The 26,630-nt window shown below is 41.9% G+C and overlaps 2 protein-coding genes across 2 annotated transcripts; one reads left to right on the plus strand and one right to left on the minus strand.

Moving 5' to 3' along the window:
- The first annotated feature begins 14,215 nt into the window (after positions 1 to 14,215).
- On the plus strand, positions 14,216 to 19,476 carry slc60a1b (solute carrier family 60 member 1b). The gene is made up of 10 exons (NM_001141818.1): positions 14,216 to 14,579; positions 15,297 to 15,495; positions 15,594 to 15,842; positions 16,028 to 16,190; positions 16,390 to 16,505; positions 16,606 to 16,779; positions 16,957 to 17,104; positions 17,289 to 17,359; positions 17,439 to 17,559; positions 17,672 to 19,476. Exons 1-10 carry the CDS (start codon positions 14,350 to 14,352, stop codon positions 17,761 to 17,763), a joined length of 1,563 nt encoding a protein of 520 aa, NP_001135290.1. The 5' UTR covers positions 14,216 to 14,349; the 3' UTR covers positions 17,764 to 19,476.
- Positions 18,215 to 26,264, minus strand: LOC106572401 (acidic mammalian chitinase). Its single transcript, XM_014146527.3, has 11 exons — positions 26,209 to 26,264; positions 26,082 to 26,111; positions 25,385 to 25,586; positions 25,214 to 25,270; positions 24,176 to 24,341; positions 23,892 to 24,016; positions 23,585 to 23,708; positions 23,293 to 23,478; positions 20,544 to 20,663; positions 18,895 to 19,036; positions 18,215 to 18,761 (listed from the first exon to the last, which is right to left on the minus strand). The coding sequence occupies exons 1-11, from the start codon at positions 26,231 to 26,233 to the stop codon at positions 18,442 to 18,444; spliced, it is 1,497 nt and encodes a 498-aa protein (XP_014002002.3). The 5' UTR covers positions 26,234 to 26,264; the 3' UTR covers positions 18,215 to 18,441.
- Positions 26,265 to 26,630: the final 366 nt, after the last annotated feature.

Genomic DNA, 26,630 nt, shown 5'->3' on the forward strand with positions numbered 1-26,630 from the left:
GTGACCTCCATCGTTCTTAAATGGAAGAAGTATGGAACCACCAAGACTATTCCTAGAGCTGGCCGCCTGGCCAAACTGAGTAATCGGGGGAGGAGGGCCTTAGTCAGGGAGATGTCCAAGAACCCGATGGTCACTCTGACAGAGCTCCAGAGTTCCTCTGTTGAGAGGGGAGAACCTTCCAGAAGGACAACCATCTCTGCAGCACTCCACCAATCAGGCCTTTTATGGTAGAGTAGCCAGACGGAAGCCACTAATCAGTAAAAGGCACATGACAGCCCACTTGGAGTTTGCCAAAAAGCACCTAAAGGACTCTCAGATCATAAGAAACAAGATTTTCTGGTCTGATGAAACCAAGATTGAACTCTTTGGCATGAATGCCAAGTGTCACGTCTGGAGGAAACCTGGCACCATCCCTACAGTGAATCATGGTGGTGGCAGCATCATGCTGTGGGGATGTTTTCAGCAGCAGTGACTAGGAGACTAGTCAGGATCGAGGGAAAGATGAATGGAGCAAAATACAGAGATCCTTGATGAAAACCTGCTCCAGAGAGCTCAGGACCTCAGACTGGGGAGAAGGTTCACCTTCCAACAGGACAACGACCCTAAGCACACAGCCAAGACAAAGCAGGAGTGGCTTCAGGACAAGTTTCTGAATGTCCTTGAGTTTGCCAGACAGAGGCCGGACTTGAACCCGATCGAACATCTCTAGAGAGACTTAAAAATAGCTGTACAGCAACGCTCCCCATTCACCTGACAGAGCTTGAGAGAATCAGCAGAGAAGAATGGGAGAAACTCCTCAAATACAGATGTGCCAAGCTTGTAGAGTCACACCCAAGAAGACTCGAGGCTGTAATCACTGCCAAAGGTGCTTCAACAAAGTACTGAGCAAAGGGTCTGAATACTTATGTAAATGTGATTTTTCAGTTGCAAAAATTTCTCAAATCCCATTTTTGCTTTGTCATTATGGGGTATTGTATGTAGATTGATGAGGAAAAACAATTTTATATATTTTAAGATACGGCTGTAACAAAATGTGGAAAAAGTTAAGGGGTCTGAATACTTTCCGAATGCCCTGTATGTTCATCCATGGAAATTGTTAAAATGCTTATGCCTTTTGTGCATGATATGCATACATTATTCACACATCAATTTAGCCTAGTGTCACATCCAAACTAGAGTTCACTATAGCTGACCCAATGATACGACTTGCTTTCAACCACATAAAACATCTGGGTTTTCAGCCATGAACTCACCTCCAATGTGAGCACTTAAAAGATACTGGAAAAAATACCTTTGATATAAAAGTGTGCTTTGTCAAGGACAATTTTAATGTTGTGGCTCTTCAAAATAATCTAAAAGTATGTCTTAAAGAGGATCTTGATATGATAATGGACTTACACTGAGTATACAAAATATTAAGAACTCCTGCTCTTTCTATGACAGACTGAGGAGGTGAATCCAGGTGAAAGCTATTGTCCCTTATTGATGTCACTTGTTAAATCCACTTCAATCAGTGTAGATGAAGGGGAGGAGACAGGTTAAAGAAAGCTTGAGACAATTGAGACATGTATTGTGTATGTCTGCCATTCAGAGGGTGAATGTTCAAGACAAAAAAATGTATGTGCCTTTGGCCGGTGTATGGTAGTAGGTGCCAGGCTCACCGGTGTGTCAAGAAATGCAACGATGATGTGGTTTTCACGCTCAACAGTTTCCTTGTGTATCAAGAATGGTCCACCACCAAAAGGACATCTAGTCAACTTGACACAACTGTTGGAAACGTTGGAGTCAACATGGGCCAGCATCCCTGTGAAACACTTTCAACACCCTGTAGAGTCCATGCCCTGACGAAGTGAGCCTGTTCTGAGGGCGAAAGGTGGGGGTGCAAATCAATATTAGGAAGGTGTTCCTAGTGTTTGGTATACTCCGTGTATGATGCAGCAGTGACTAGGCTGCCTAATCTTAACTGCTTTTTTTGGGGTTCATTCGTGTCCTTTGTGACATCAGTTGTTCCAGTTTTACTGTTGCTCAATTAGGTGAAATCTTACTCTAAGAAATTGTTGATTACGATTTCTATGAGCAACGTTGAAGAGTTAATTGAATGGCACCACAGAATAGCCATTGCTGCTGTTGTAAACCTGTTCCATGGTTTCATACAGTTCGCTTATAGACTGTAGAGTGGAAACTAGCTTCTGCATTGTATTGTTTTTGTCTTTAACATTGGTTTGCTGACGCTGTTCCTGTCTCGTTTTATGTCCGTCTTTATTAAATGTTTTACTCCCCGTACCTGCTTCATCTCTCCAGCGTCAAACCATGTGACAGAATGTATCAGCCATCACACGAAGCATCGGGGAGTACTGGCGTTCTGGTTGGTATGGTGGCATCGGCTCTGGGTCGCCACCGATGGAACCAGGGGTGCCTAGCCAGCTTGTCGGGCTTCCACGCCCTAGCTGGCTCGAGAGGTTTCCTTGCCCCAGTTGGCTCAGATGGCGTCCATCCCACGTCGGCCTCAGCCGGATCGTCAGTTCTTGTTCGCCCAGCCGGTCCAGGAGTTTTTTGTTTGTTTGTTTGTTTTGTTGGTGACGTTGGGGTGGATTCTGCCGCCGATGAAACCGGGGGTGCCTAAACCAGCCCGTCGGGCTTTCACGCCCTGGCTAGCTCGAGAGGTTTCCTTGCCTCAGTTGGCTCGGCGGCTCCCCATCCCACGTCACAAACCACCGGATCTTTGGGCTCCCTCTCTGCAGCGGGATCAACAGGTGTCTTGCCTCAGCTGGATCCTCGGTCTTCCATGCCTCAGCCGGCTCGCCAGGCTCTCACGCTCCTGCCGGTTCGTCGGGCTTCCACGCCCCAACCGGCTTGCCCAGCGCCCATGTCTCGGCCGGTTCGCCCAGGTGGTACGCTGGGTGGCGCCCCAAGAGGGGGAGGTACTGTCACGTCTGCTCCCGCTCTTCCCTCCCCCTGGCGCTTGAGGGCGCTAGGTTGCCCTGCATCACGCACTCCTGCCATCCATCACGCACACCTGCCTTTCCTCGTCACGCGCATCAGCATTATTGGACTCACCTGGACTCACTTATCACCTGTTCATTTCCTCCCCTAGATTTGTCAGTTCCCCAGCTCTGTTCCCCACTGCTGAATTGTATTGTTTTTGTCTCTAACATTGGTTTGCTGATGCTGTTGCTGTCTCATTCTATGTCCGTCTTTTTTAAATGTTTTACTCCCCGTACCTGCTTCATCTCTCCAGCATCAAACCATGTGACAGCTTGGGTGATCAGAGCTGCTTCACTGAGCTTTAATCTAGTATAAGGATATCGTGGGAGGACTTTTCAAGGAATTATGCTTCATGCTCATTTGACCACAGCCATTTTCTAGTGTAAGTGACACTTCTCACATTCAACCACATTTTGACCCCCATCCCTGAGACTGATACATTAGTTGACTTGTTTCTATGAAACATGGTTACAAAAACGGCTCATATTAGTCTTTTGGATAATTCATTTTTCATCATGTTGTTATTTTAAGGCTGTCATATTGTAATTCACCAGAAATTAGTCTTATTGAAACCTGTAACGCCCTGGCCATAGAGAGGGGTTTTTGTTCTTTATTTTGGTTAGGCCAGGGTGTTACATTGGGTGGGCGTTCTATGTTCCTTTTTCTATGTTTTTGTATTTCTTTGTATTGGGCTGTGTGTGGCTCCCAATCAGGCACAACTGAAGCTCATTGTTGCTGATTGGGAGTCACACATAAGGAGCATGTTTTTCCTTTGGGTTTTGTGGGTAATTGTTTCTGTCAGTTTTCTTGTTTTGTTTGTATAGTGTTCTTTCTTTATTAAATATTCAATGATGAACACTAATTCTGCTGTACCTTGGTCTACTCTCTCCAAAGACAGCCGTTACAAAACCCTAGGATTCATTCATTGCAACCGCCAAGGTCCTGTAAAGATGGAGAACTTGCAGGCATTTGTTGCTGCCACTTAAGAACCTGATTAAATTAGCTTCTACCTAGCATTCAGAATTAGGAAAATATTTTACCAGACTTTTCAATAAAATAGATTTTCAGTTTTTTTCCTGAGTGGTAATGCTATTTTGCTCTGCAGTGCTAACATTATGCTATTGCTCAGCTGACTGTCTTCTGCATTCAACATATCCTTGACTCTATTTTTGGCCATGGAGAGGGGTAGCATGGGGGCATCTCTGTCCGAGGGGGGGGGGGGGCAAGTTTGACACAAGTCATGTCTCTGTGCCCTCCAAAGCACCGAAGGGTGAGTGAAAGATTCTCCATTGCTAGAAGCGTGAAGAGTCCATTTCAATTCCAGAGCCCATTTAGAAACTAAATTGAACATGGACATTTATGGCTTATCGTTATAGCTCTCTGGACAATCTGAACATTACCTCAGAATGGAGCCCTGTCTGGTTGGGACATCAAATCTTTAGTCTTATAACTTGTTTACTCTTTAAAAATCATTGGCACTCTTCTCTTTAGGCATTTTAGTCAATTCTAATTTCAAAGTAGGCCTACATTAAAATGTACTTTTAGATAATATAGCTAGTGCTATTGACATTTATCTTAAGGGATTGTAGGGCTGGTGTGAGTTATATCAGTATAAATGTCTCTTGATTAAAAAAAGGTGAGGCAACCTGTTCTCCTTCTTATTACAGTGACAGCTTCAACAGCAAAACAATCTGCAGTCCCTCCCCCTTACTGCAGCCAGTTTTACTAGAACCCTGGGGGAAATACAAGAGAGACCCGCAGCCTGCAGCAAAAACAGAGTGAGGAAGAATAGGGGGCCGGGAGTAAAAAAGGGAAGCTAGCAGATTCAGATTCCATACACAGTTTGACCTCGCACTGTCTTAGGCCTCTGATTAAGTGTTGGCTAAATGTCAGACTATGGAGATGAGACGGAGAGGAGTTGAGAGGCCTGAGACGCTTCTCTCTAGTTTATGCCCGGCTACTGACGTTGATGTGGCCAGCATACTAAATGTCAGAAGGCTTCAACAGAAAAACATGTGTTTGTGTGTGTGCGTGTGTGTGCATGAGTGAATGTGTGCCTATATGCGACACACCGAGACAAAAGAGGTGACAGAGAGAAAAAATATTAGAGGTTGATTCATGGGCATTAATCCTGCAGAGAAAATGAAAAACTGTCTGCCAGAACTCAGTTTGTTTTCATTTAATATGATCGATAACGTATGGATCAAGATACGTGACAAAGTTTGTCTGCTATTCAGAGTGTAAAAGTGTTCATCTCAGAAATATTCAGTATTAGACATCTGACTTGCAGGATTAATCAGCATATTTTCTCTTCACTAAATCTATTTACAGAACATCTACTATGGCTAAATAAATCATTCTGTGTCATAATCTTATTTCATTTCTACATTCTGTCGCCAACCTTATGAAAAAGGGCCATCTTTATGTTGATATTGCCATAATTGGCATTTAATTTCATTGGATACAATTACTGAGCAGTAAATGTAATTTCATGTTGACAAAACGCAACCACCCAACCATCCAATGATGGGATTTATAAATCAATTATCTGGGCTCCCGAAAGGACTGATCTCTATAATATACAGTGTAAACAACTTTTGGAAAGCTCATATTCTAAGCTAGCCATTAAAAAAGTATGGTTCACAGACCTAATTGAATCTGAACAACGCTTTAAGTTAACTGGAACAGAGTATGGAAAATATGAGTTTCAAGTTTTAATGTCACGTGCACAAGTATAGTAAAATTCCTTTATTGCTAATTTAAGACACAACAATGCAATAATCAATAACAATGTATTACTAGAAAAAAAACACAGAAGTAATATGAAATACACAAAGTAAGTAAGTATGCATACAATATAAAGGAAATATTTTTAAAAAATCAGTTCCAATACTATATTTACATATGCAGGGATACTGGAGTGGTGGAGGTCAATATGTATAGGGGTAAGGTGACTATGCAACAGGATATGAGATAAACAGAGTAGCAGCTGCTTGTATGTGTGCGGGTGTGTAGAGTCAGTATAAATGTATGCACGAAAAAAGTATGACAATGTATGCACACAGTACTGTAAGTCGCTCTGGATAAGAGCATCTGCTAAATGACAAAAAATACAAATGTGTGTGCATATTATGTGTGAGTGAGCAGATGATGGAGTGACAGTGTGTGTGTAGGCCCTGTCAGTGTGCATAGAGACAGTGCAAATACTGAAATAAAAGGTCAATAAAGATACAAGGCTAACTCAGTCTGTGTAGCTATTTTGTTAACTATTTATCAGTTGTATTGCTTGAGGATAGAAGCTGTTCAAGAGCCAGTTTGTCTCACACTTGATGTACTGGTACCTCTTGCCGTGCGGTAGCAGAGAAAATAGTCTATGGCTTGGGTGGTTGGAGCCTATGATGATTTTCCAGGCCTTCTTTTCACACCGCCTGATATAAAGGTCCTGGATGGCAGGGAGCTTGTTCCCAGTGATGTACTGGGCGGTCCGCACAACCCCGTGTAGCTCCATGTGATCGAGGGTGGTGCTATTGCCATACCTAGGAGTGATGTTCGTGACTTCTTCACGACTGTGCGTGTGTGTTTGGACTATTTTAAGTCTTTAGTGATTTGGACACAGAGGAACTGAAGCTGTCTACCTGCTCCACTCCACTTTTAGTGGCAGTCTACAGGTACATATTTCATAAAAGTATAATTTGAAATGGATAATGTATCCCCAACAACAAATGGGGTCCAATTTTTTTTTTAAGGTCAACTGTAAAGGAAAGCAACGTGTGTGCACCATCTAGTGTTTAAAGTCACCAACCTCAACCCAACTATAATCAGAGCATTAGTAAGCAAGTGGTACTTCATTAGACGTGATATTTTGATGATGTAGTTGTGGATTATAACTCTGGGATATAATAAAAACAATATACAGTATTAACACTTTAAAAAATATATATATATATATTATAATAGTAGTATGTAACAAATAGTGATTGTGATAGTGAGACCAGGTTTCTTAACCAAATATTTGAGAGATTGAGTAAAAAATTATACTTTGTTTGCAATAGACACCAATTCTTTTAATTCTGCTTGTGACAACTTTGGCAGAACCAGTTCTACCAACCATGGAAAACCACCATCTTCAGCCTCATTCAAATTACAATGCAGTTGAAATTTAACAACCGCCTTACAAATCTCTGCAAGGATGTTAGTTTGTTGACATTGTTAGTTGACAATTACCTAAAAAGTTACTTGTGTGTTGGTGTAACCTTGAAAGAGGAAGTGTGCAGGCTGATTGTTGTTAATCAATGCCTTTTATATCATGAAGCAAGATGCACACCCTACAGAATGAAACACCATAACTGGTTACGTTCCTGTTCAGGAATAGGTGAAACTGGCCTACATTCATGCATTATTTGTTATTTCTCAGGGGCCATGACTCAACCAGCATCTCCGCTCCAAGGAATAGACTTGGCAAATCAGTTACACATATGAACCCAGCAAGTTGTTCAATTTTGGGCACAGTTTATCCACTTGCACACACATGGAACTACATTGCCTACGAAATATATTCAGACCCCATGACTTTTTCCACATTTTGTTACATTACAGCCGTATTCTAAAATGGATTAAATAAATAAAAATCCTCAGCAATCTACACACAATACCCCATAATGACAAAGCAAAAACAGGTTTGTAGACATTTTTGCAAATGTATAAAAAATAAATAAATAGAAATCCCTTATTTACATACAGTTGAAGTCAGAAGTTTGCATACACTTAGGTTGGAGTCATTGAAACTCGTTTTTCAACCACTCCACAAATTTCTTGTTAACTATAGTTTTGGCAAGGCGGTTAGGACATCTACTTTGTGCATGACACAAGTAATTTTTCCAACAATTGTTTACAGACAGATTATTTCACCTACAATTCACTGTATCACAATTCCAGTGGGTCAGAAGTTTACATACAGTGAGGGAAAAAGTATTTGATCCCCTGCTGATTTTGTTTGCCCACTGACAAAGAAATGATCAGTCTATAATTTTAATGGTAGGTTTATTTGAACAGAGAGAGACAGAATAACAACAAAAAAATCCAGAAAAACGCATGTGAAAAATGTTATAAATTGATTTGCATTTTAATGAGGGAAATAATTATTTGACCCCCTCTCAATCAGAAAGATTTCTGGCTCCCAGGTGTCTTTTATACAGGTAACGAGCTGAGATTAGGAGCACACTCTTAAAGGGAGTGCTCCTAATCTCAGCTTGTTATCTGTATAAAAGACACCTGTCCACAGAAGCAATCAATCAATCAGATTCCAAACTCTCCACCATGGCCAAGACCAAAGAGCTCTCCAAGGATGTCAGGGAAAGATTGTAGACCTACACAAGGCTGGAATGGGCTACAAGACCATCGCCAAGCAACTTGGTGAGAAGGTGACAACAGTTGGTGCGATTATTCGCAAATGGAAGAAACACAAAAGAACTGTCAATCTCCCTCGGCCTGGGGCTCCATGCAAGATCTCACCTCGTGGAGTTGCAATGATCATGAGAACGGTGAGGAATCAGCCCAGAACTACACGGGAGGATCTTGTCAATGATCTCAAGGCAGCTGGGACCATAGTCACCAAGAAAACAATTGGTAACACACTACGCCGTGAAGAACTGAAATCCTGCAGCGCCCGCAAGGTCCCCCTGCTCAAGAATAGATATACATGCCCGTCTGAAGTTTGCCAATGAACATGTGAATGATTCAGAGGACAACTGGGGGAAAGTGTTGTAGTCAGATGAGACCAAAATGGAGCTCTTTGGCATCAACTCAACTCGCCGTGTTTGGAGGAGGAGGAATGCTGCCTATGACCCCAAGAACACTATCTCCACTGTCAAACATGGAGGTGGAAACATTATGCTTTGGGGGTGTTTTTCTGCTAAGGGGACAGGACAACTTCACCGCATCAAAGGGACGATGGACGGGGCCATGAACCGTCAAATCTTGGGTGAGAACCTCCTTCCCTCAGCCAGGGCATTGAAAATGGGTCGTGGATGGGTATTCCAGCATGACAATGACCCAAAACACACGGCCAAGGCAACAAAGGAGTGGCTCATGAAGAAGCACATTAAGGTCCTAGAGTGGCCTAGCCAGTCTCCAGACCTTAATCCCATAGAAAATCTGTGGAGGGAGCTGAAGGTTCGAGTTCCCAAACATCAGCCTCGAAACCTTAATGACTTGGAGAAGATCTGCAAAGAGGAATGGGACAAAATCCCTCCTGAGATGTGTGCAAAACTGGTGGCCATCTACAAGAAACGTCTGACCTCTGTGATTGCCAACAAGGGTTTTGCCACCAAGTACTAAGTCATGTTTTGCAGAGGGTTCAAATACTTATTTCCCTCATTAAAATGCAAATCAATTTATAACATTTCCGACATGCGTTTTTCTGGATTTTTTTGTTATTCTGTCTCTCACTGTTCAAATAAACCTACCATTAAAATGATAGACTGATCATTTCTTTGTCAGTGGGCAAACGTACAAAATCAGCAGGGGATCAAATACCTTTTCCCCTCACTGTACACTAAGGTGACTGCCTTTAAACAGCTTGGAAAAGTCCAGAAAATGATGTCATGGCATTAGAAGCTTCTGATAGGCTAATTGACATCATTTGAGTCAATTGGAGGTGTTCCTATGGATGTATTTGAGGCCTACCTTCAAACTCAGTGGCTCTTTGCTTGACATCATGGGAAAATTAAAAGAAATCAGCCAAGACCTCAGAAAAAAAATTGTAGACGTCCACAAGTTTGGTTCATCCTTGGGAGCAATTTCCAAACGCCTGAAGGTTCATCTGTACAAACAATAGTACGCAAGTCTAAACACCATGGGACCACGCAGCCATCATACCACTCAGGAAGGAGACGCGTTCAGTCTCCTCGAGATGAATGTACTTTGGTGCGAAAGGGCAAATCAGTCCCAGAACAACAGCAAAGGACCCTGTGAAGATGCTGGAGGAAACGGGTACAAAAGTATCTATATCCACAGTAAAACAAGTCCTATATCGACATAACCTGAAAGGCTGCTCAGCAAGGAAGAAACCACTGCTCCAAAACCGGCATAAAAAAGCCAGGCTACGGTTTGCAACTGCACATGGGGACAAAGATCGTACATTTTGGAGAAATGTCCTCTGGTCTGATGAAACAAAAATGGAACTGTTTGGCCTTAATGACCATCGTTATGTTTGGAGGAAAAAAGGGGGAGGCTTGCAAGCCGAAGAACACCATCCCAACCGTGAAGCATGGGGGTGGCAGCATCATGTTGTGGTGCTTTGCTGCAGGAGGGACTGGTGCACTTCACTAACTAGATGGCACCATGAGGAAGGAAAATGATGTGGATATATTGAAGCAACATCTCAAGACGTCAGTCAGGAAGGTAAAGCTTGGTCGCAAATGGATCTTCCAAATGGACAATGACCCCAAGCATACTTCCAAAGTTGTGGCAAAATGGTTTAAGGACAACAATGTCAAGGTATTGGAGTGGCCATCACAAAGCCCTGACCTCTATCCCATAGAAAGTTTGTGGGCAGAACTGAAAAAGCAAGGAGGCCTACAAACCTGACTAAGTTACAGCAGCTCTGTCAGGAGGATTGGGCCAAAATTCACCCAACTTATTGTGGGAAGGTTGTGGAAGGCTACCTGAAATGTTTGACCCAAGTTAAACAATTTAAAGGCAATGCTACCAAATACTAATTAAGTGTATGTAAACTTCTGACCCACTGGGAATGTGATTAAATAAATAAAAGCTGAAATAAATCATTCTCTCTACTATTATTCTGACATTTCACATTTTTTAAATAAAGTGGTGATCCTAACTGACCAAAGACAGGGAATTTTTATTAGGATTAAATGTCAGGAATTGTGAAAAACTGAGTTTAAATGTATTTGGCTAAGGTGTATGTAAACTTCCAACTTCAACTGTGTGTATTCAGACCTTTTGCTGTGAGACTCCAAATTGAGCTCAGGTGCATCCTGTTTCCATTGATCTGTGGTAAATTCAATTAATTGAACATGATTTGGAAAGGCACACACCTGTCTATATAAGGACCCACAGTTGACAGTGCATGTCAGGGCAATAACCAAGACACGTGGTTGAAGGAATTGACCGTAGAGCTCCGAGACAGGATTGTGTCGAGGCACAGATCTGGGGAAGGGTACAAAAAATGTCTGCAGCATTGAATGTCCCGAAGAACACAGTGGCCTCCATCATTTTTAAATGGAAGATGTTTGGAACCACCAAGACTATTCCTAGAGCTGGCCGCCCGGCCAAACTGAGCAATCGAGGGAGAAGGGCCTTGGTCAGGCAGGTGACCAAGAACCCGATGGTCAATCTGACAGAGCTCCAGAGTTCCTCTTTGGAGAGGGGAGAACCTTCCAGAAGGACAACCATCTCTGCCCACTTTTTTTTGTATCCATTTTAGAATAAGGTTGTAACATAACAAAATATGGAAAAAGTTTAAGGGTATGGAAACTTTCCAAAGGCACTGTATTTAGCCTTTCACAAGGATATGGTTTCAGAGCCTGGTCATGGGTGCACCTCAGCCACGCTCAAGGTCCTAAACGATATTGTAACCGCCATCGATAAGAAACAATATTGTGCTGCCGTATTCATTGACCTGGCCAAGGCTTTCGACTCACCACATCCTCATCGGCAGACTCAATAGCCTTGGTTTCTCAAATGATTGCCTCGCCTGGTTCACCAACTACTTCTCTGATAGAGTTCAATGTGTCAAATTGGATGGCCTGTTGTCCGGGCCTCTGGCAGTCTCTATGGGGGTGCCACAGGGTTCAATTCTTGGGCCAACTCTTTTCTCTGTATACATCAATGTTGTCGCTCTTGCTGCTGGTGAGTCTCTGATCCACCTCTACGCAGACAACACCATTCTGTATACATCTGGCCCTTCTTTGGACACTGTGTTAACAACCCTCCAGACGAGCTTCAATGCCATACAACTCTCCTTCCGTGGCCTCCAACTGCTCTTAAATACAAGTAAAACTAAATGCATGTTCTTCAACCAATCGCTGCCTGCACCTGTCCGCCCGTCCAGCATCACTACTCTGGACCGTTCTGACTTAGAATATGTGGACAACTACAAATACCTAGGTGTCTGGTTAGACTGTAAGCTCTCCTTCCAGACTCACATCAAACATCTCCAATCCAAAGTTACATCTAGAATTGGCTTCCTATTTCGCAACAAAGCATCCTTCACTTATGCTGCCAAGCATACCCTCATAAAACTTACCATCCTACCGATCCTCGACTTTGGCGATGTCATTTACAAAATAGCCTCCAATACCCTACTCAATAAACTGGATGCAGTCTATCACAGTGCCATCCGTTTTGTCACCAAAGCCCCATATACTACCCACCACTGCGACCTGTACGCTCTCGTTGGCTGGCCCTCGCTTCATACTCGTCACCAAACCCACCGGCTCCAGGTCATCTACAAGACCCTGCTAGGTAAAGTCCCCCCTTATCTCCGCTCACTGGTCACCATAGCAGCACCCACCTGTAGCACGCGCTCCAGCAGGTATATTTCTCTGGTCACCCCCAAAGCCAATTCCTCCTTTGGCCGTCTTTCCTTCCAGTTCTCTGCTGCCAATGACTGGAACGAACTACAAAAATCTCTGAAATTGGAAACACTTATCTCCCTCACTAGCTTTAAGCACCAGCTGTCAGAGCAGCTCACAGATCACTGCACCTGTACATAGCCCATCTATAATTTAGCCCATACAACTACCTCTTCCCCTACAGTATTTATTTATTTATTTATTTTGCTCCTTTGCACCCCATTATTTCTATTTCTACTTTGCACTTTCTTCCACTGCAAATCTACCATTCCAGTGTTTTACCTTTACCTCCTTTATCTCACCTCATTTGCTCACATTGTATATTGACTTATTATTCTACTGTATTATTGACTGTATGTTTGTTTTACTCCATGTGTAACTCTGTGTTGTTGTATGTGTCGAACTGCTTTGCTTTGTCTTGGCCAGGTCGCAATTGTAAATGAGAACTTGTTCTCAACTTGCCTACCTGGTTAAATAAAGGTGAAATAAAAAAATAAAAAAATATGTAGCATATTGCAGCATGAATGTGTAGTAAATGTGTAGCATAAATACTCTCTTCCAAATTACATGAAGGTCGTTGTGTTAGCATCTATGTGGAGGATACTGGCCTGGGTGCAATATGGTAAATGGTAAGGAATAGGATTCAATAAATGCTTGTGATTCTTCAAATTGCTACCATTTGTTGGTCCCCATTCCTACTCTTTGACCTTGTTGTGACCCCAAAATTCATAACTAGCCTCTAGCCTCAGTAAATCAATTCAGGGATGAGTTGTAAGCCAGCAAACCAAGACGCTCACCAAGTCCTGTCTTGGGAAATCCCTGCTGCTAAACAATTTTCTCTTCCTGTCATGGTTGAAGTTTTACAACAAATGTAAGGCAATATAAAACTAGTGGTGTTGTGTGATGCACATCCTCCAACCCCAGTCAACCTCCTAGACTTTAGACCTGCAAACAAGTTCATGTTGGTATACTTTATTTAACCTATATTTAGCCGGGGAGTCATTGCTAAAGTCTGCCATTTTAAATATACAACTGACAGCGAGTATAAGTGACACTTTGTCAATGACTTGCGATATAATTTTCCCCACCTTGACTCTCATCACCAGTACTTTCCCTTGCCGCCCATACAGAGAAAGTCTCGGATAACAAACCCTGGTAAAGGAGGAGGAGAGCCTGCCATATAAATGATCAATGAGCATGTTGTAGTCCTTTTGAAGTTATATTCCAATAATATCTCAAGTATGATGCTTTTACATGTAGGGGAAGTTATTTTGAGACCTCCACAGGTTAGATCCCCTAAGCCCTCCTGGTGATACAACTCCACGATGGCACCAAGGGAAGCCAAGGCACCCTTTCATCCTGTGTCATTTCCTGACCTAAGTGAATGAATGAATGGAGGGACATGAGTGACTATGACAGATAAGACAATAGTTAGCTTTAAAATGTAATTTTGACACAGTTCGACGCTTAACAGCAAATCATTGACACTTGAAAGATACCCAATGTTCATAGAATCTCCTCTACCCATTAACTACAAAGGACATCCTTTCAGTTAAGTAATTTTGGTGGGAACTTGAAAAGATTTAAAAGAGAGTGAATCACTCAAATATTATACTGCAAGACCTTCAGCAGGTAGAGACTGTTGACTGGACACCCAATAACATAAAGGCTAGTTAGGTCTACTACTGGACAATTCTCTTTGCAAAATTGTGGACTGACTTTTGTTCATAATTTCTCTATTTGAATTGCTGAAGCTTGTGGAACAATAATGTTTATAGAAGAGCGGATTATAACACTTTTTAAAAGGAACTTTCACCACACCTGTACATACTGGAGTGTGTTCTTCAGTTTTGGACTGTGTATAGCCTTCCTGGGACCCACCATATTGGACTTGCGATGTCAAACCCAGTCTACACTGAGCCAGATCACCTGGGTCTTCTTCTCCCAGCAGTTCTGCCTGCTCATCGGCAGCTCTATCGGAGGGGTCTTCAAGAAAACGTGAGTGACTATTCAAACAATTCTCTGATCCCTGTGTGAAGCATAGGGTCGAAAAATTCCGGGAACTTTAAAAGAAATCTCTGGTTTTCCTGAAATCCTGGTTGGTGGATTCCCGAAATCCATAATGCGCAACCCTACACTTTTAGAAAAAAAGGTGCTATCTAGAACCAAAAAGGGTTTTTCGGCTGTCCCCATAGGAGAAACCTTTGAAGAACCCCTTTTGGTTCCAGGTAGAACCCTTTTGGGTTCCATTTAGAACCCTTTCCACAGAGAGTTCTACATGGAACCCAAAAGAGTTCTACCTGGAAACAAAAAGGGTTCTCCTACAGTATGGGGACAGCTGCAGAACGGTGTTCCTTGGATTCACACTTTAAACCAATTAATTCCAAAAAGATAGCTGTAATTTAAAGGGCTTTCTACGTAGTTCTAGGTACTGCATTTTTTTAAACGCAATGCAAACAGAGTTCTGTAGCTTCTTTTTGCTTAAACTGTGAAATCACTGTGCAGAGCCCTTAAGAGTGTGAGGGTTTGTGTATGCATCAGTTGGCAATTATCTCTGTAGCCTATTCTATCAACAGTGAGCCCCTAGCCAGCAGGCCTTTGCATATTTCAACCATAGTGTTGGCTAACATCTTGTTCAATGTTTGAGCCATTCAAACCTCTAGTATATGTGTATGTTATCTCTAGTAGTAATAACACCTCCCCTCTCTCCCAAAGGTTGTTCAGTGCTCTAGCTGCACTGTTCTTGTCCTCGCTACTCATCTCTATAATATTTGCCATCATCCCCCTCTGCCATAATGTGCTGCTGTTGGCTATTGCCATGGCTGTGTCCGGTCTGGCCATGGGCATCATTGACACCATCGCCAACATCCAGCTGGTCGCCATATATCAGAAGGACTCGGCTGTCTTTCTCCAGGTGAGAGAGTAACTATGCCCAGTTCAGTTCAGCTTTCAGAATATACCCAAAGTGCATTATATTTAGAATGAATGATAGAAATGTTGTTGTTTTTGCAGGCCCTCCACTTCTTCATTGGGTTCGGGGCGCTGGTGAGCCCTCTGATTGCTGATCCCTTCCTGTCTGAGACAGGCTGCAGGGTGGGGAATGTGACAGAAAATGTGACCGAGATCATGCACCACTTCAGGAACACGCTGAGGAACAGCCCCATTGTGATGCACAATGTGTCTGTGGACCACCTGCCTCTAGCAGAGGAGCCAGAGGAGTCCATTGTGTCCTACGCCTTCTGGATCATGGCAATGATCAATGTAAGATCTTGGAAAAGCACAGTGAGGTGAAATATAGTGTGTAAGCTCAAGCATAACGCTCCTAATATTGATTCCGCTCACTCCAAACTTTTAATAATGTTGATTGATTATTGCAAAGGCTTTGATCCAAGATTTTACATTTTTTTCCCATGATATATCATGTGAATGATATTTTCCTCTCCCAGCTGCCAGTGCCAATGGCAGTGTTATTCCTGATGTACCAGGAGCAGTTGATCCCCTGCTGCCGCAGCACCACACCTCATTTGCTGGACAAAGACGAGCTGGCCATGGAGAACCAGGGGGCCGAGGGGCCTGACACAGAACCTAAAGACCAGGAGGAGGGAGGAGGTAAAGGGCAAAACTTTGTGTTTTGGATGTGATCTGAACTCCTCATTTCCTCTATAAGATGACAGTATAACCAAGATCATTTGAAAATGATAATACTTGGATCACATCAAAGTCTCAGAGTTTGGATCAGTTGAAGATTCACGCCTACTGTTCTAGCCAAGTGGTTTAGATCTCTCCTAATGTTTCTCTCGGTTTGCAGGTCATGGGGATATCTTCAGCTGCTGTCAGAATAACAACCTGCGTGAGTTGCCTGTGTCCTTCTTTGGGATTCATATCGTTGGTGGAATGGTCCTGTTCATGACCGATGGCATTGTGGTGAGTAGCACAGATTCTGTTAGAACTATGCAGTCTGCTCCATATTAGTGTATGTATGCAGCAATGGATTCATCTGTGGACCTCCACTTTCTATTCCTAGGGTGCGTATGCAGGCTTTGTGTACACATATGCAGTGTCTCCCCCCATTTCTCTACCTAATAAGACTGCGGGATACCTGGTTAGTATCTTCTGGGCAGCCATTACTGCAGGACGTCTGGTGTCCATCCCTCTCACCTTCCGCTTCCAGCCCGTTCGACTGCTCATGATTAATCTGGTAATGCCAATGATAATTTATTTTCCTTAGGGATTAATAAAATATTCTAACATTAATGAAGGTGTGTAATAAAATATTTATTGTCTTTCAATTCCAATATGTTTATATTTAAATGGGCATTTCTCTCAATAATTGATTGTCTATATATCCAATTGAAGTCTTTCTTCATCTCTGCAGGCTGGTGTCATTGTCACAGTGTTGTTGCTGCTCGTCCTCGACACCAGCAGTATATTCCTGTTTGTTGGGACCACTCTACTGGGCCTGTTCCTCAGCAGCATCTTCCCCTGTATGCTGGCTTACACTGAGGACATCCTGGACTACCAAGGTACATTCATCAATCGCTAGCACAATAAGTGTCAATGACTCAGTAATAACACAGTAACGACTCAGTAACAACACAGTAATGACTCAGTAATGACACAGTAATAGAGTGGTATGATAAATGATGATGAGATACTACAGTATATAATCTCTCTGTCTTACTCTGCTTCTCTTTTCTCTCTTGGCAGGATGTGCAACCTCAGTTCTGGTAACAAGTGCTGGGATGGGAGAAATGGTCATGCAAGTCCTTGTTGGATCGGTAAGACTGCACAGAGATGTAGTATATGTTAAAGAGAGGGGAAGATAAACAGTCTAATATTGTGCTTTGCATTCTACAGATCATCCAGAGTGAAGGCAGCTATAGTTTCCTGCTCTGTGGCATGATCATTGGTTGTATGGGCTCCGTCTTCTTCTTAGGGCTGCTGTTCTTACATCGCATGCACAGGAAATACCTTACTGGTACTAGGACCACCTCAGCCATATCACAGTTGAACATACTGTACATAGAGGAAAAATTACATCATTTATCTGTAACCCATCTGTTCACATTCTAACCTTTCTCCCCCCACAGGAACCTCAGTGAAGTCAGCCATGGTGGAGGAGCTCCCAGCAGCAGCAGCAGCAGTAGTAGACAGTAAAACAGAACAGAAGGAAAGTAGCTGAGAGGATATGTAGCTGGGGCCATTTGGTGCTCGGTATTGTTATCGACCAACAATGTGAAGAGGAAGAAAACACGCTGTTAGTGAAGACAAATACATACAGTACCAGGACCTGTGTAACGTTTTAGCCAATGTGAAGGCTGCAATAGCCAGAGGAGTGAATAAGTCATGTTTAAGTTATTCATATATTCCAAATGATTTAGTCTCTCCTTTTTTCCTTCCTGAAAATGCCGCTACTGCTTCTTATTCCAATCATCATCATCCCTTTAGATATGCTAATGTTACCTTCTGTTTAAAGGCCCTATAGATAATGACTTTGTAATAAGCGTGTGAGCAAGGGGTAGTTAGGTTACAGTATATGATAATAATGTGCTTTATTTTCAAGACATTTGGATTGGTATGCATTGTTGCTCATTGTCACAATATTGAAATGTTTTAAAAAATGTGAACATGAGTTGAATGAGTACTTTTTTATTTCAACAGATAAGACAGTGAACTCTATTTTGCTTTCATTAATAGTTGATCACAAGAAGGGGATAATTCAAAACATTTTAGAACAATTTATTGAAATAAGTCGTTTTTTTTATTGCTATCTGAAATATAATGTAGGATATATACTCAAAAAGGGATGCCTCCAGTTCTAAAATGGAGGATATCTGCCTGTCATTCTGAAATAGGGACTTTAGGACCAGTTGCAGCAAGAGCATGAGGTGTTGAAGACCAGGCCAGTAGCACAGTACTGGAAGTAGGTCTTGCCCTGACTGCAGTTGTAGAACTGGTTCTTGTTCTTGGGGTCGGCGTACATCCCAGTGGCCTTGCCAACACAGAAGTTACTGTCCATGCCACTGGTCCCACTGGTGGTCCCACCGCTGGAGCTGCCTCCGCTGGAGCTGCCTCCGCTGGAGCTGCCTCCGCTGGAGCTGCCTCCAGAGTCACCACCATCATCACCTCCATTGGTAGTTCCCTTAATAAGGGGCAGGGGAGTTGCAGGGGGATTGCAAGCTAAAATGGGTATTAAAAAAAGATCATGAATTGAAAGAACATATTTTAGGTGTTTGATATAATTCTGTAGCACAGCAGTCAGAGATGTCAAACATTTCTGCTATTGAACACAATCTAGTGTGCAGGTCCTTACGTGCTGATTCCAGATTGAGGCCTTTCTTGAGGACGTTGATGAGAGGATATTTTCCCTGGCCACAGTATGTGCCGGTATAGTCATCCATATCAAGAGTCCAGACCATGGCTCCTCCAAAGTTGTTCTTCTTCAGCCAGTCAACCTATAAACAGTGGTGTAAAGTAACCAAGTAAACAGTCTTTGAACTACTACTTAAGTTGTTTTTTGGGGTATCTTTACTATTTATATTTATTCTTACTTTTACTTCACTGCATTCCTAAAGAAAATATATACTTTTTAGTCCCATACATTTTCCCTGACACCCAAAAGTACTTGTTACATTTCGAATGCTTAGGCAGGACAGCAATATGGTCCAATTCACGCACCTATTAATATAACACATTGTCATTCCTACCCACTGGGCACACACTGGTTGTTTCCACATCATTTCAATGAAATGACCTTGAACCAAAGTGGAATAGACATTGACGTGCCCAGCGTGTACTGCCTCTGATCTGGAGGACTCACTAAACACAAATACTGCATTTGTAAATTATGTTTGAGTGTGCCCCTGCAGTCCGTAAATAAATAAAAACTAGAAAATGTTGCCATCTGGTTTGCTTTATATGAGTAATTTGATGTATAGCTTTTACTTTTACTCAAGTATGACAATTGAGTACTTTTTTCACCACTGTACTTAAGTACCAGAAACATTTAGACTTTTACTCAAGTAGTATTTTACTAGCTGATTTTTAGTCATTTTCTATTAAGGTATCTTTACTTTTATTCAAGTATGACTATTGAGTACTTGTTCCACAACTGCCTATAGACAGCAAGAGGCACAACTTAAAATGTTAGCTGGCAAAAAGGTGCAACATTTTTTGTGGAGTTCAACACATGCAGAAAAACCCAGTGTTCAACACATGCAGAAAAACCCAGTTGAACAACTTGATGCACTACTATAAGGTAATCCCTAGAGAGCAGCCACACTAATCATTTCCATGTTATGAATGCACATTCATGTGCAACGCAATATTGATGGTGGCGGGTGTGTTGAATTTACTTGTGTATATAAAAGCATGCCATAAATACATATTTTTCATATTACCCTCTTAAGGGTGTGTGTGCTGGAAACACATTTAGCAGACTGTTTGATCTAGTCTCGCCACTCACGTTTTATACACTGAGGGTACGAATCATTAAGAACACCTTCCTAATATTGAGTTGCACCCCGTTTTGCCCTCAGAACAGCCTCCATTTGTCAGGGCATGGCCTCTACAAGGTGTTGGAAGAGATCTACAGGGATGGGGGCCCATGTTGACTCCAATGCTTCCCATAGTTGTGTGAAGTTGGCTGGATGTCCTTTGGGTGGTGGACCATTCTTGATACACATGGAAACTGCTGAGCGTGAAAACCCATCACCATTGTAGTTCTTGACACACTCAAACCGGTGCGCCTGGCACCTACTTCCATACCTCGTTCAAAGGTGGATTTAACAAGTGACATCAATAAGGGTTCATAGCTTCCACCTGGACTCATCTGGTCAGTCTATGTCATGGAAAGAGCATGTTCCTAGAGTTTTGTACACTCAGTGTATGTCACCATAATGCTTAACAAAAGTAGTTTCACAATGCAACAAATACTATTTTTTTTTATTGTATTGTTCTTACCTTGATCCCAAAGCTCTTGACATTGTCATAGCCCACCCACTGGGTTCCTTTGTAGGCGTACGGCACGTCCTGTGGTGCGTCCCAAACCTCTGTGGCTCCGTCTTTCAAAAACCCACAGATCTGTGATACAGTTGAAGTCGGAAGTTTACATACACCTTATACATTTAAACTCAGTTTTTCACAATTCCTGACATTTAATCCTAGTAAAAATTCCCTGTCTTAGGTCAGTTAGGATCACCACTTTATTTTAAGAATGTGAAATGTCAGAATAATAGTAGAGAGAATGATTTATTTCAGCTTTTATTTTTTTTCCCAGTGGATCAGAAGTTTATATACACTCAAATAGTATTTGGTAGCATTGCCTTTAAATTGCTTAACTTGGGTCAAACGTTTCAGGTATCCTTCCACAAGCTTCCCACAATAAGTTGGGTGAATTTGGGCCCATTCCTCCTGACAGAGCTGCTGTAACTTAGTCAGGTTTGTAGGCCTCCTTGCCCTTGCACACTCTTTTTCAGTTCTGCCCACAAATTTTCTAGGGTTGAGATCAGGGCTTTGTGATGGCCACTCCAATATCTTGACTTTGTTGTCCTTAAGCCATTTTGCCACAACTTTGGAAGTATGCTTGGGGTCATTGTCCATGTGGAAGACCCATTTGCGACCAAACTTTAACTTCCTGATTGATGTCTTGAGATGTTGCTTCAATATACCCACATCATTTTCCTTCCCTCATGATGCCATCTATTTTGTGAAGTGTACCAGTCCCTCCTGCATCAAAGCACCCCCTCAACATGATGCTGCCACCCCCGTGCGTCACGGTTGGGATGGTGTTCTTCGGCTTGCAAGCTTCCCCCTTTTTCCTCCAAATATAACGATGGCCATTATGGCCAAACAGTTCTATTTTTGTTTCATCAGACCAGAGGACATTTCTCCAAAAAGTACGATCTTTGTCGCCATGTGCAGTTGCAAACCATAGTCTGTCTTTTTTATGGTGGTTTTGGAGCAGTGGCTTCTTCCTTGCTGAGCGGCCTTTCAGGTTATGTCGATATAGGACTTGTTTTACTGTGGATATAGATACTTTTGTACATGTTTCCTCCAGCATCTTCACAAGGTCCTTTGCTGTTGTTCTGGGATTGATTTGCACTTTTCGCACCAAAGTACGTTCATCTCTAGGAGACAGAACGGGTCTCCTTCCTGAGCGGTATTATGGCTGGTGTTTATACTTGCGTACTATTGTTTGTACAGATGAACGTGGTACCTTCAGGCGTTTGGAAATTACTCCCAAGGATTAACCAGACATGTGGAGGTCTACAATTTTTTTCCTGATGATTTTCCCATGATGTCATGCAAAGAGGCACTGAGTTTTAAGGTAGGCCTTGAAATACATCCACAGGTACACCTCCAATTGACTCAAAAAATATGTCAATTAGCCTATCAGAAGCTTCTAAAGCCATGACATAATTTTATGGAATTTTCCAAGCTGTTTAAAGGCACAGTCAACTTAGTGTATGTAAACTTCTGACCCACTGGGATTGTGATACAGTAAATTATAAGTGAAATAATCTGTCTGTAAACGATTGTTGGAAAAATTACTTGTGTCATGCACAAAGTAGATGTCCTAACCGACTTGCCAAAACTATAGTTTGTTAACAAGAAATTTGTGGAGTGGTTGAAAAACGAGTTTTAATGACTCCAACCTAAGTGTATGTAAACTTCCGACTTCAACTGTACATGAAAACACAGGGAATCAACAACACCTATCTCCATCAAGTATCATCAATTTCTTTTGTTGTTCTTCAAAGTACACTGAACAAAAATATAAACGCAAAATGTAAAGTGTTGGTCCTATGTTTCATGAGCTGAAATAAAAGATCCCAGAAATGTTCCAGACGCACAAAAAGCTTATTTCTCTCAAATTGTGTGCACAAATTTGTTTATACCCCTATTAGTGAGCATTTCTCCTTTGCCGAGATAATCCATCCACCGGACAGGTATGGCAGATCAAGAAGCTGATAAAACAGCATGATCATAACACAGGTGCACCTTGTGCTGGGGACAATAAAACGCCACTCTAAAATGTGAAGTTTTGTCACACAACACAATGCCACAGATGTCTTAAGTTTTGAGGGAGCATGCAATTGGCATGCTGACTGCAGTAATGTCCACCAGAGCTGTTGCCAGAGAATTGAATGTTCATTTCTCTACCATAAGCCGACGCCAACGTAGTTTTAGAGAATTTGGCAGTACGTCCAACTGGCTTCATAATCGCAGACTACGTGTATGGGCGAGTGGTTTGCTGATGTCAACGTTGTGAACAGAGTGCCCCATGGTGGTGGTGGGGTTATGCTATGGGCAGACATAAGCTACGGACAACAAACACAATTGCATTTTATCGATGACAATTCAAATACACAAAAATACTATGATGAGGTCCTGAGGCCTTTAGTGAGGCTTTAAAGGTATCTGTGACCAACAGATGCATATCTGAATTCCCAGTCATGTGAAATCCATAGATTAGGGCCTAATGAATTTATTTCATCATATGAACTGTAACTCAGTAAAATCAATTAAATTGTTCCATGTTGCGTTTATATTTTTGTTCAGTATAATTTCCCTTGTTATGATAAAGCCATCAAATAAGAAGCAGTTGAGTCGAAGTTGAGATACAATTGAAACCAGATCATAAGGAGGCCCTCAACTGTTAGAGTTCACTCTTTATGATGTAATAAATAAATATCACCATTTAAAGTACCTCAAAGTAAGCCAGCTCTCCAGCCTCCTGTGTGTATTTGCCTGGAGTTCCAGCCCCGGCAATAGATGCTCCGATTCCGTTGTTAGCTGCATTCGTCAGGGTGAATGTGTTGCCGTAGGTGGGGAACCCAACCATCAGTTTCTCTGCTGGGGCTCCATGGTTCTTCCAGTAGTTCATAGCATAGTCCTGGAACACAATAGCTTTATATGTTAGTGTTTGCTGCCTGCTGGGTTAACTTCGCTCTTCAGCAGACTCATCAAAGAGCCATCCACCCTTGTCCTGACATACTCACCACATTGAAGTAGATGAAGCCACCATTGTCAGCAGGGCTCTTGTACAGGGGGCTGCACTCTCCAGTGAAGGGATCCCAGGAGCCGTGGAAGTCATATGACATGACATTGATCATGTCCAAGGCCCTAGAGGTTGCAAAAGTGGCAAACTGTTATTAAATGGTCAGTATCATAGCCTGAATAGCAGTAATATTTTTGTTGAGAAAGACAATGACTGTATGGCAGTATACAGGCTACAAAGTACAGTAGATAGGCCACTACAGACTGAGTGTAAAGTGGATAGGTAACTACAGAGTGGATGATGCCTACTGTCCAAGCTTGGGGATTTCATAAGCAGAGCTGATGGTATCCCTTCCAGCGGAGACAGCAGCAGACAGCAGGAGACGGGCCTTGTTAGTCTGCTTAGCCTCCTTCTCAAATGCTGCCCTCATTTCCTGTTATCAACACATGTTTTTATTTGTATTTTTATTTAACCTTTATTTAACTAGGCAAGTCAGTATTAGGGCTGTACTATTTACTCAATAACTATTGCAACAGAAAAATATTAAACTCTCTCAGTTGTATTATTGTTGTTCTTGTTTAGTCAACTTTACCTCCACAAGAACAGAGTAGAGCTGCTGATCCTGAGGAGGGCTCCCTCTGTTGGCTGGGTACTCCCAGTCAATGTCCAGACCATCAAACTCATACTTTCTCAGAAACACTATCACAGAGTTGATGAAGGTCTGGCGGTTGGTGGGGCTGGCCACCATGGCAGAGAATCTGATGCGGGAATAGAATGACTCTAATCACGTTTCCATCCACAGTTTTTAGGCGAGTAAAGTCATACCTTATAAAATAAAATCATGACAGCTGTGATGGAAACATTACCTTTCGCTAAAATGTTATAAAAGCCTACAGATAATTTGTTCTTTTGACATGGTGGAATCGTTTTGTATCTGTAAAAATATTTTTTGCGAGAAATGGCGGTGGAAACGCCTTTATGCTCAAATAATAATATAATGACCATCATATTGAAGTAAACTTGGGCGTCACGCGATGATATGGTGTGTGTGGTCATCCCACTACGACTCGGGAAACCATGCAGTTTATTAGGCTACATATTTAATACAGTATGAACTTCACAGGGTGGTGAAAGTGTACAGTGATGAGTTTGATGCTCCTTTCAATAAATATCGAGGGAATTATTTTATTGACATGATGATCGATGCTCTTAACCATAATAATATCATAATGTAGACTGGCCTACCGGTACTGTAGGCCTATCTGCGAGCTGTTGGATAGATCGCACATTCCAAGACCATAGTAGACACATTTGCTATTTTGCGCAACAGTTTTTGTGACAAAACTATCAGTAGAGTCGAAATGCAATGGAGACAGATTGAACTTCAGACTTGTATTCGGTACATGAAAATGTAAGCGAAAAAGTACATCTTATCTGCAACTTGTCTGTTTGTGGAAACACAACTGGGGGAAAATACATATTTTCATCATGCCAATTTTAGAATATTCGCATGAAAAAAATCTGCCAATATTCTGATGAATATACTGATGATCTATGGAGGAAAATAGAGAGACACTGATGGCCGTTATCAAGAGGAAAGTATGCGAACAGATATAACGGATCATCTTACCCAGAAGAGCCGAAGTTCCATCCTCCAACAGACAGAAGAGTCTTCAAGTTGCCATTCCTGTTGAAATACAATATGTTATTCTATATTAAGGGAAATTAAAGTAGTAAACTGATGACATTTGTCTCTCTTGACACAATCTCATAAGGTGTTAGTTTCTCAGTAGGGGCTCACTGGTTCTTCAGGCCATTGAACTGGCTATAGAGCTCTACGTCATTCCACTCGAAGGTGGCCAGTTCATTGTTCTTCATGGTGGCGAAGGCATAGAGAAGATGGGTACACAGACATGGGTCAATGTCATTGGGCATGTAAATAGCGGGGGGTGGTCTGTACTGTGCCCAGTTTGTGAAGTAGCATGACAAAATGTAGGAGGACCCTGAGACACAAGTTAAAACAGGATATGAATAGTTTGATATTTGCTCATTCACTTGTTTATAGGATTGAATTACTTCATTTTCAACTATAGTCTCATAATCCACTTAGTTTACATATTCTATTGCCCCATATTTACAGATGTAGGATCTTAATTGCAGGAGAACTTTCCATCAATGCAGGAAATGTAAAACATATAGTGTATTTGAGGTTTAAAAAGGCTTCTGAAGTTTGTAATTTTCACTTAGACATTTCAGACTAGATTTTACCTTGTGAAAAATGCATAAACCACTACAAAAATTAATGTAAATTAATTATAATCCACATAATAATACACATTTCCTGTTACTGCAGGATTATTTTCCTGCTGTAGTAAACTGGCTCAAATTAAGATCCTACATACAGTATGTACTGTACTTGGTCTATGGACCACAACTGAGTTCAATTGAGACCCCTATCCCCAGCCTATAAAAGAGTTTGTGTTCTGGAGTTCACTTACCGAGCTGTGCATGCAGCAGCAGGGCTAAAGCTATGGAAAGAGAAGACATAGATTACATTTTGTTATGCATACGTTGGATGCATACCATACAATAATGTAGTGTTGAGCTTTCACCATAACTACTTACCCGTCACAAACAGTACTTTGCCCATGATTGCCTGGAATAAAGACTGTGTCTACGGTTACCACTTTTATACAATCTGCATTTGCTCAAAACGCCTTGACATGCATTTTTGCAAAAAAAGGGAATATTTACTAAAGATTGTTGTACATTACCAAAGATTAACATATTTGCTGGCGTAAGCTGTGAGGTGTGATTACCTATCTTTCCATTATGTTCTGCAGGTACACTGCCAAATTGGATTTCTCCTTGTGTGAAGGACCTTTATGGGTGATTGTTTCATGAACATACTGATCATAACAGTAACTAACAAGTACATGTGGCCTACTTTGGACCTTGTTTTGGATGATACTTGGCACCTAAGAAAAGATGTATGCACATATTGGCACTGAGAATTTAGGGGAACACAATAGTGGTTAGAGCGTTGG

This window comes from Salmo salar, chromosome 15 (genome assembly GCF_965601325.2).
Source record: "Salmo salar chromosome 15, fSalSal1, whole genome shotgun sequence".
In the NCBI taxonomy this organism is placed as follows: Eukaryota; Metazoa; Chordata; class Actinopteri; order Salmoniformes; family Salmonidae; genus Salmo; species Salmo salar.

Excerpts from the sequence above, each read along its gene's own strand:
- slc60a1b (NM_001141818.1), top strand. The coding sequence starts at position 14,350 with ATGTTTATAGAAGAGCGGATTATAACACTTTTTAAAAGGAACTTTCAC. Across the intron at positions 16,191-16,389 it reads AGACCAGGAGGAGGGAGGAG|GTCATGGGGATATCTTCAGC; the intron begins GTAAAGGGCAAA and ends CTCGGTTTGCAG. Across the intron at positions 16,780-16,956 it reads GACTGCTCATGATTAATCTG|GCTGGTGTCATTGTCACAGT; the intron begins GTAATGCCAATG and ends TCATCTCTGCAG.
- LOC106572401 (XM_014146527.3), bottom strand. The coding sequence starts at position 26,233 with ATGGGCAAAGTACTGTTTGTGACGG. Across the intron at positions 26,112-26,208 it reads CAAAGTACTGTTTGTGACGG|CTTTAGCCCTGCTGCTGCAT; the intron begins GTAAGTAGTTAT and ends CTCTTTCCATAG. Across the intron at positions 23,709-23,891 it reads GAAATCCCCAAGCTTGGACA|GGCCTTGGACATGATCAATG; the intron begins GTAGGCATCATC and ends TGCAACCTCTAG.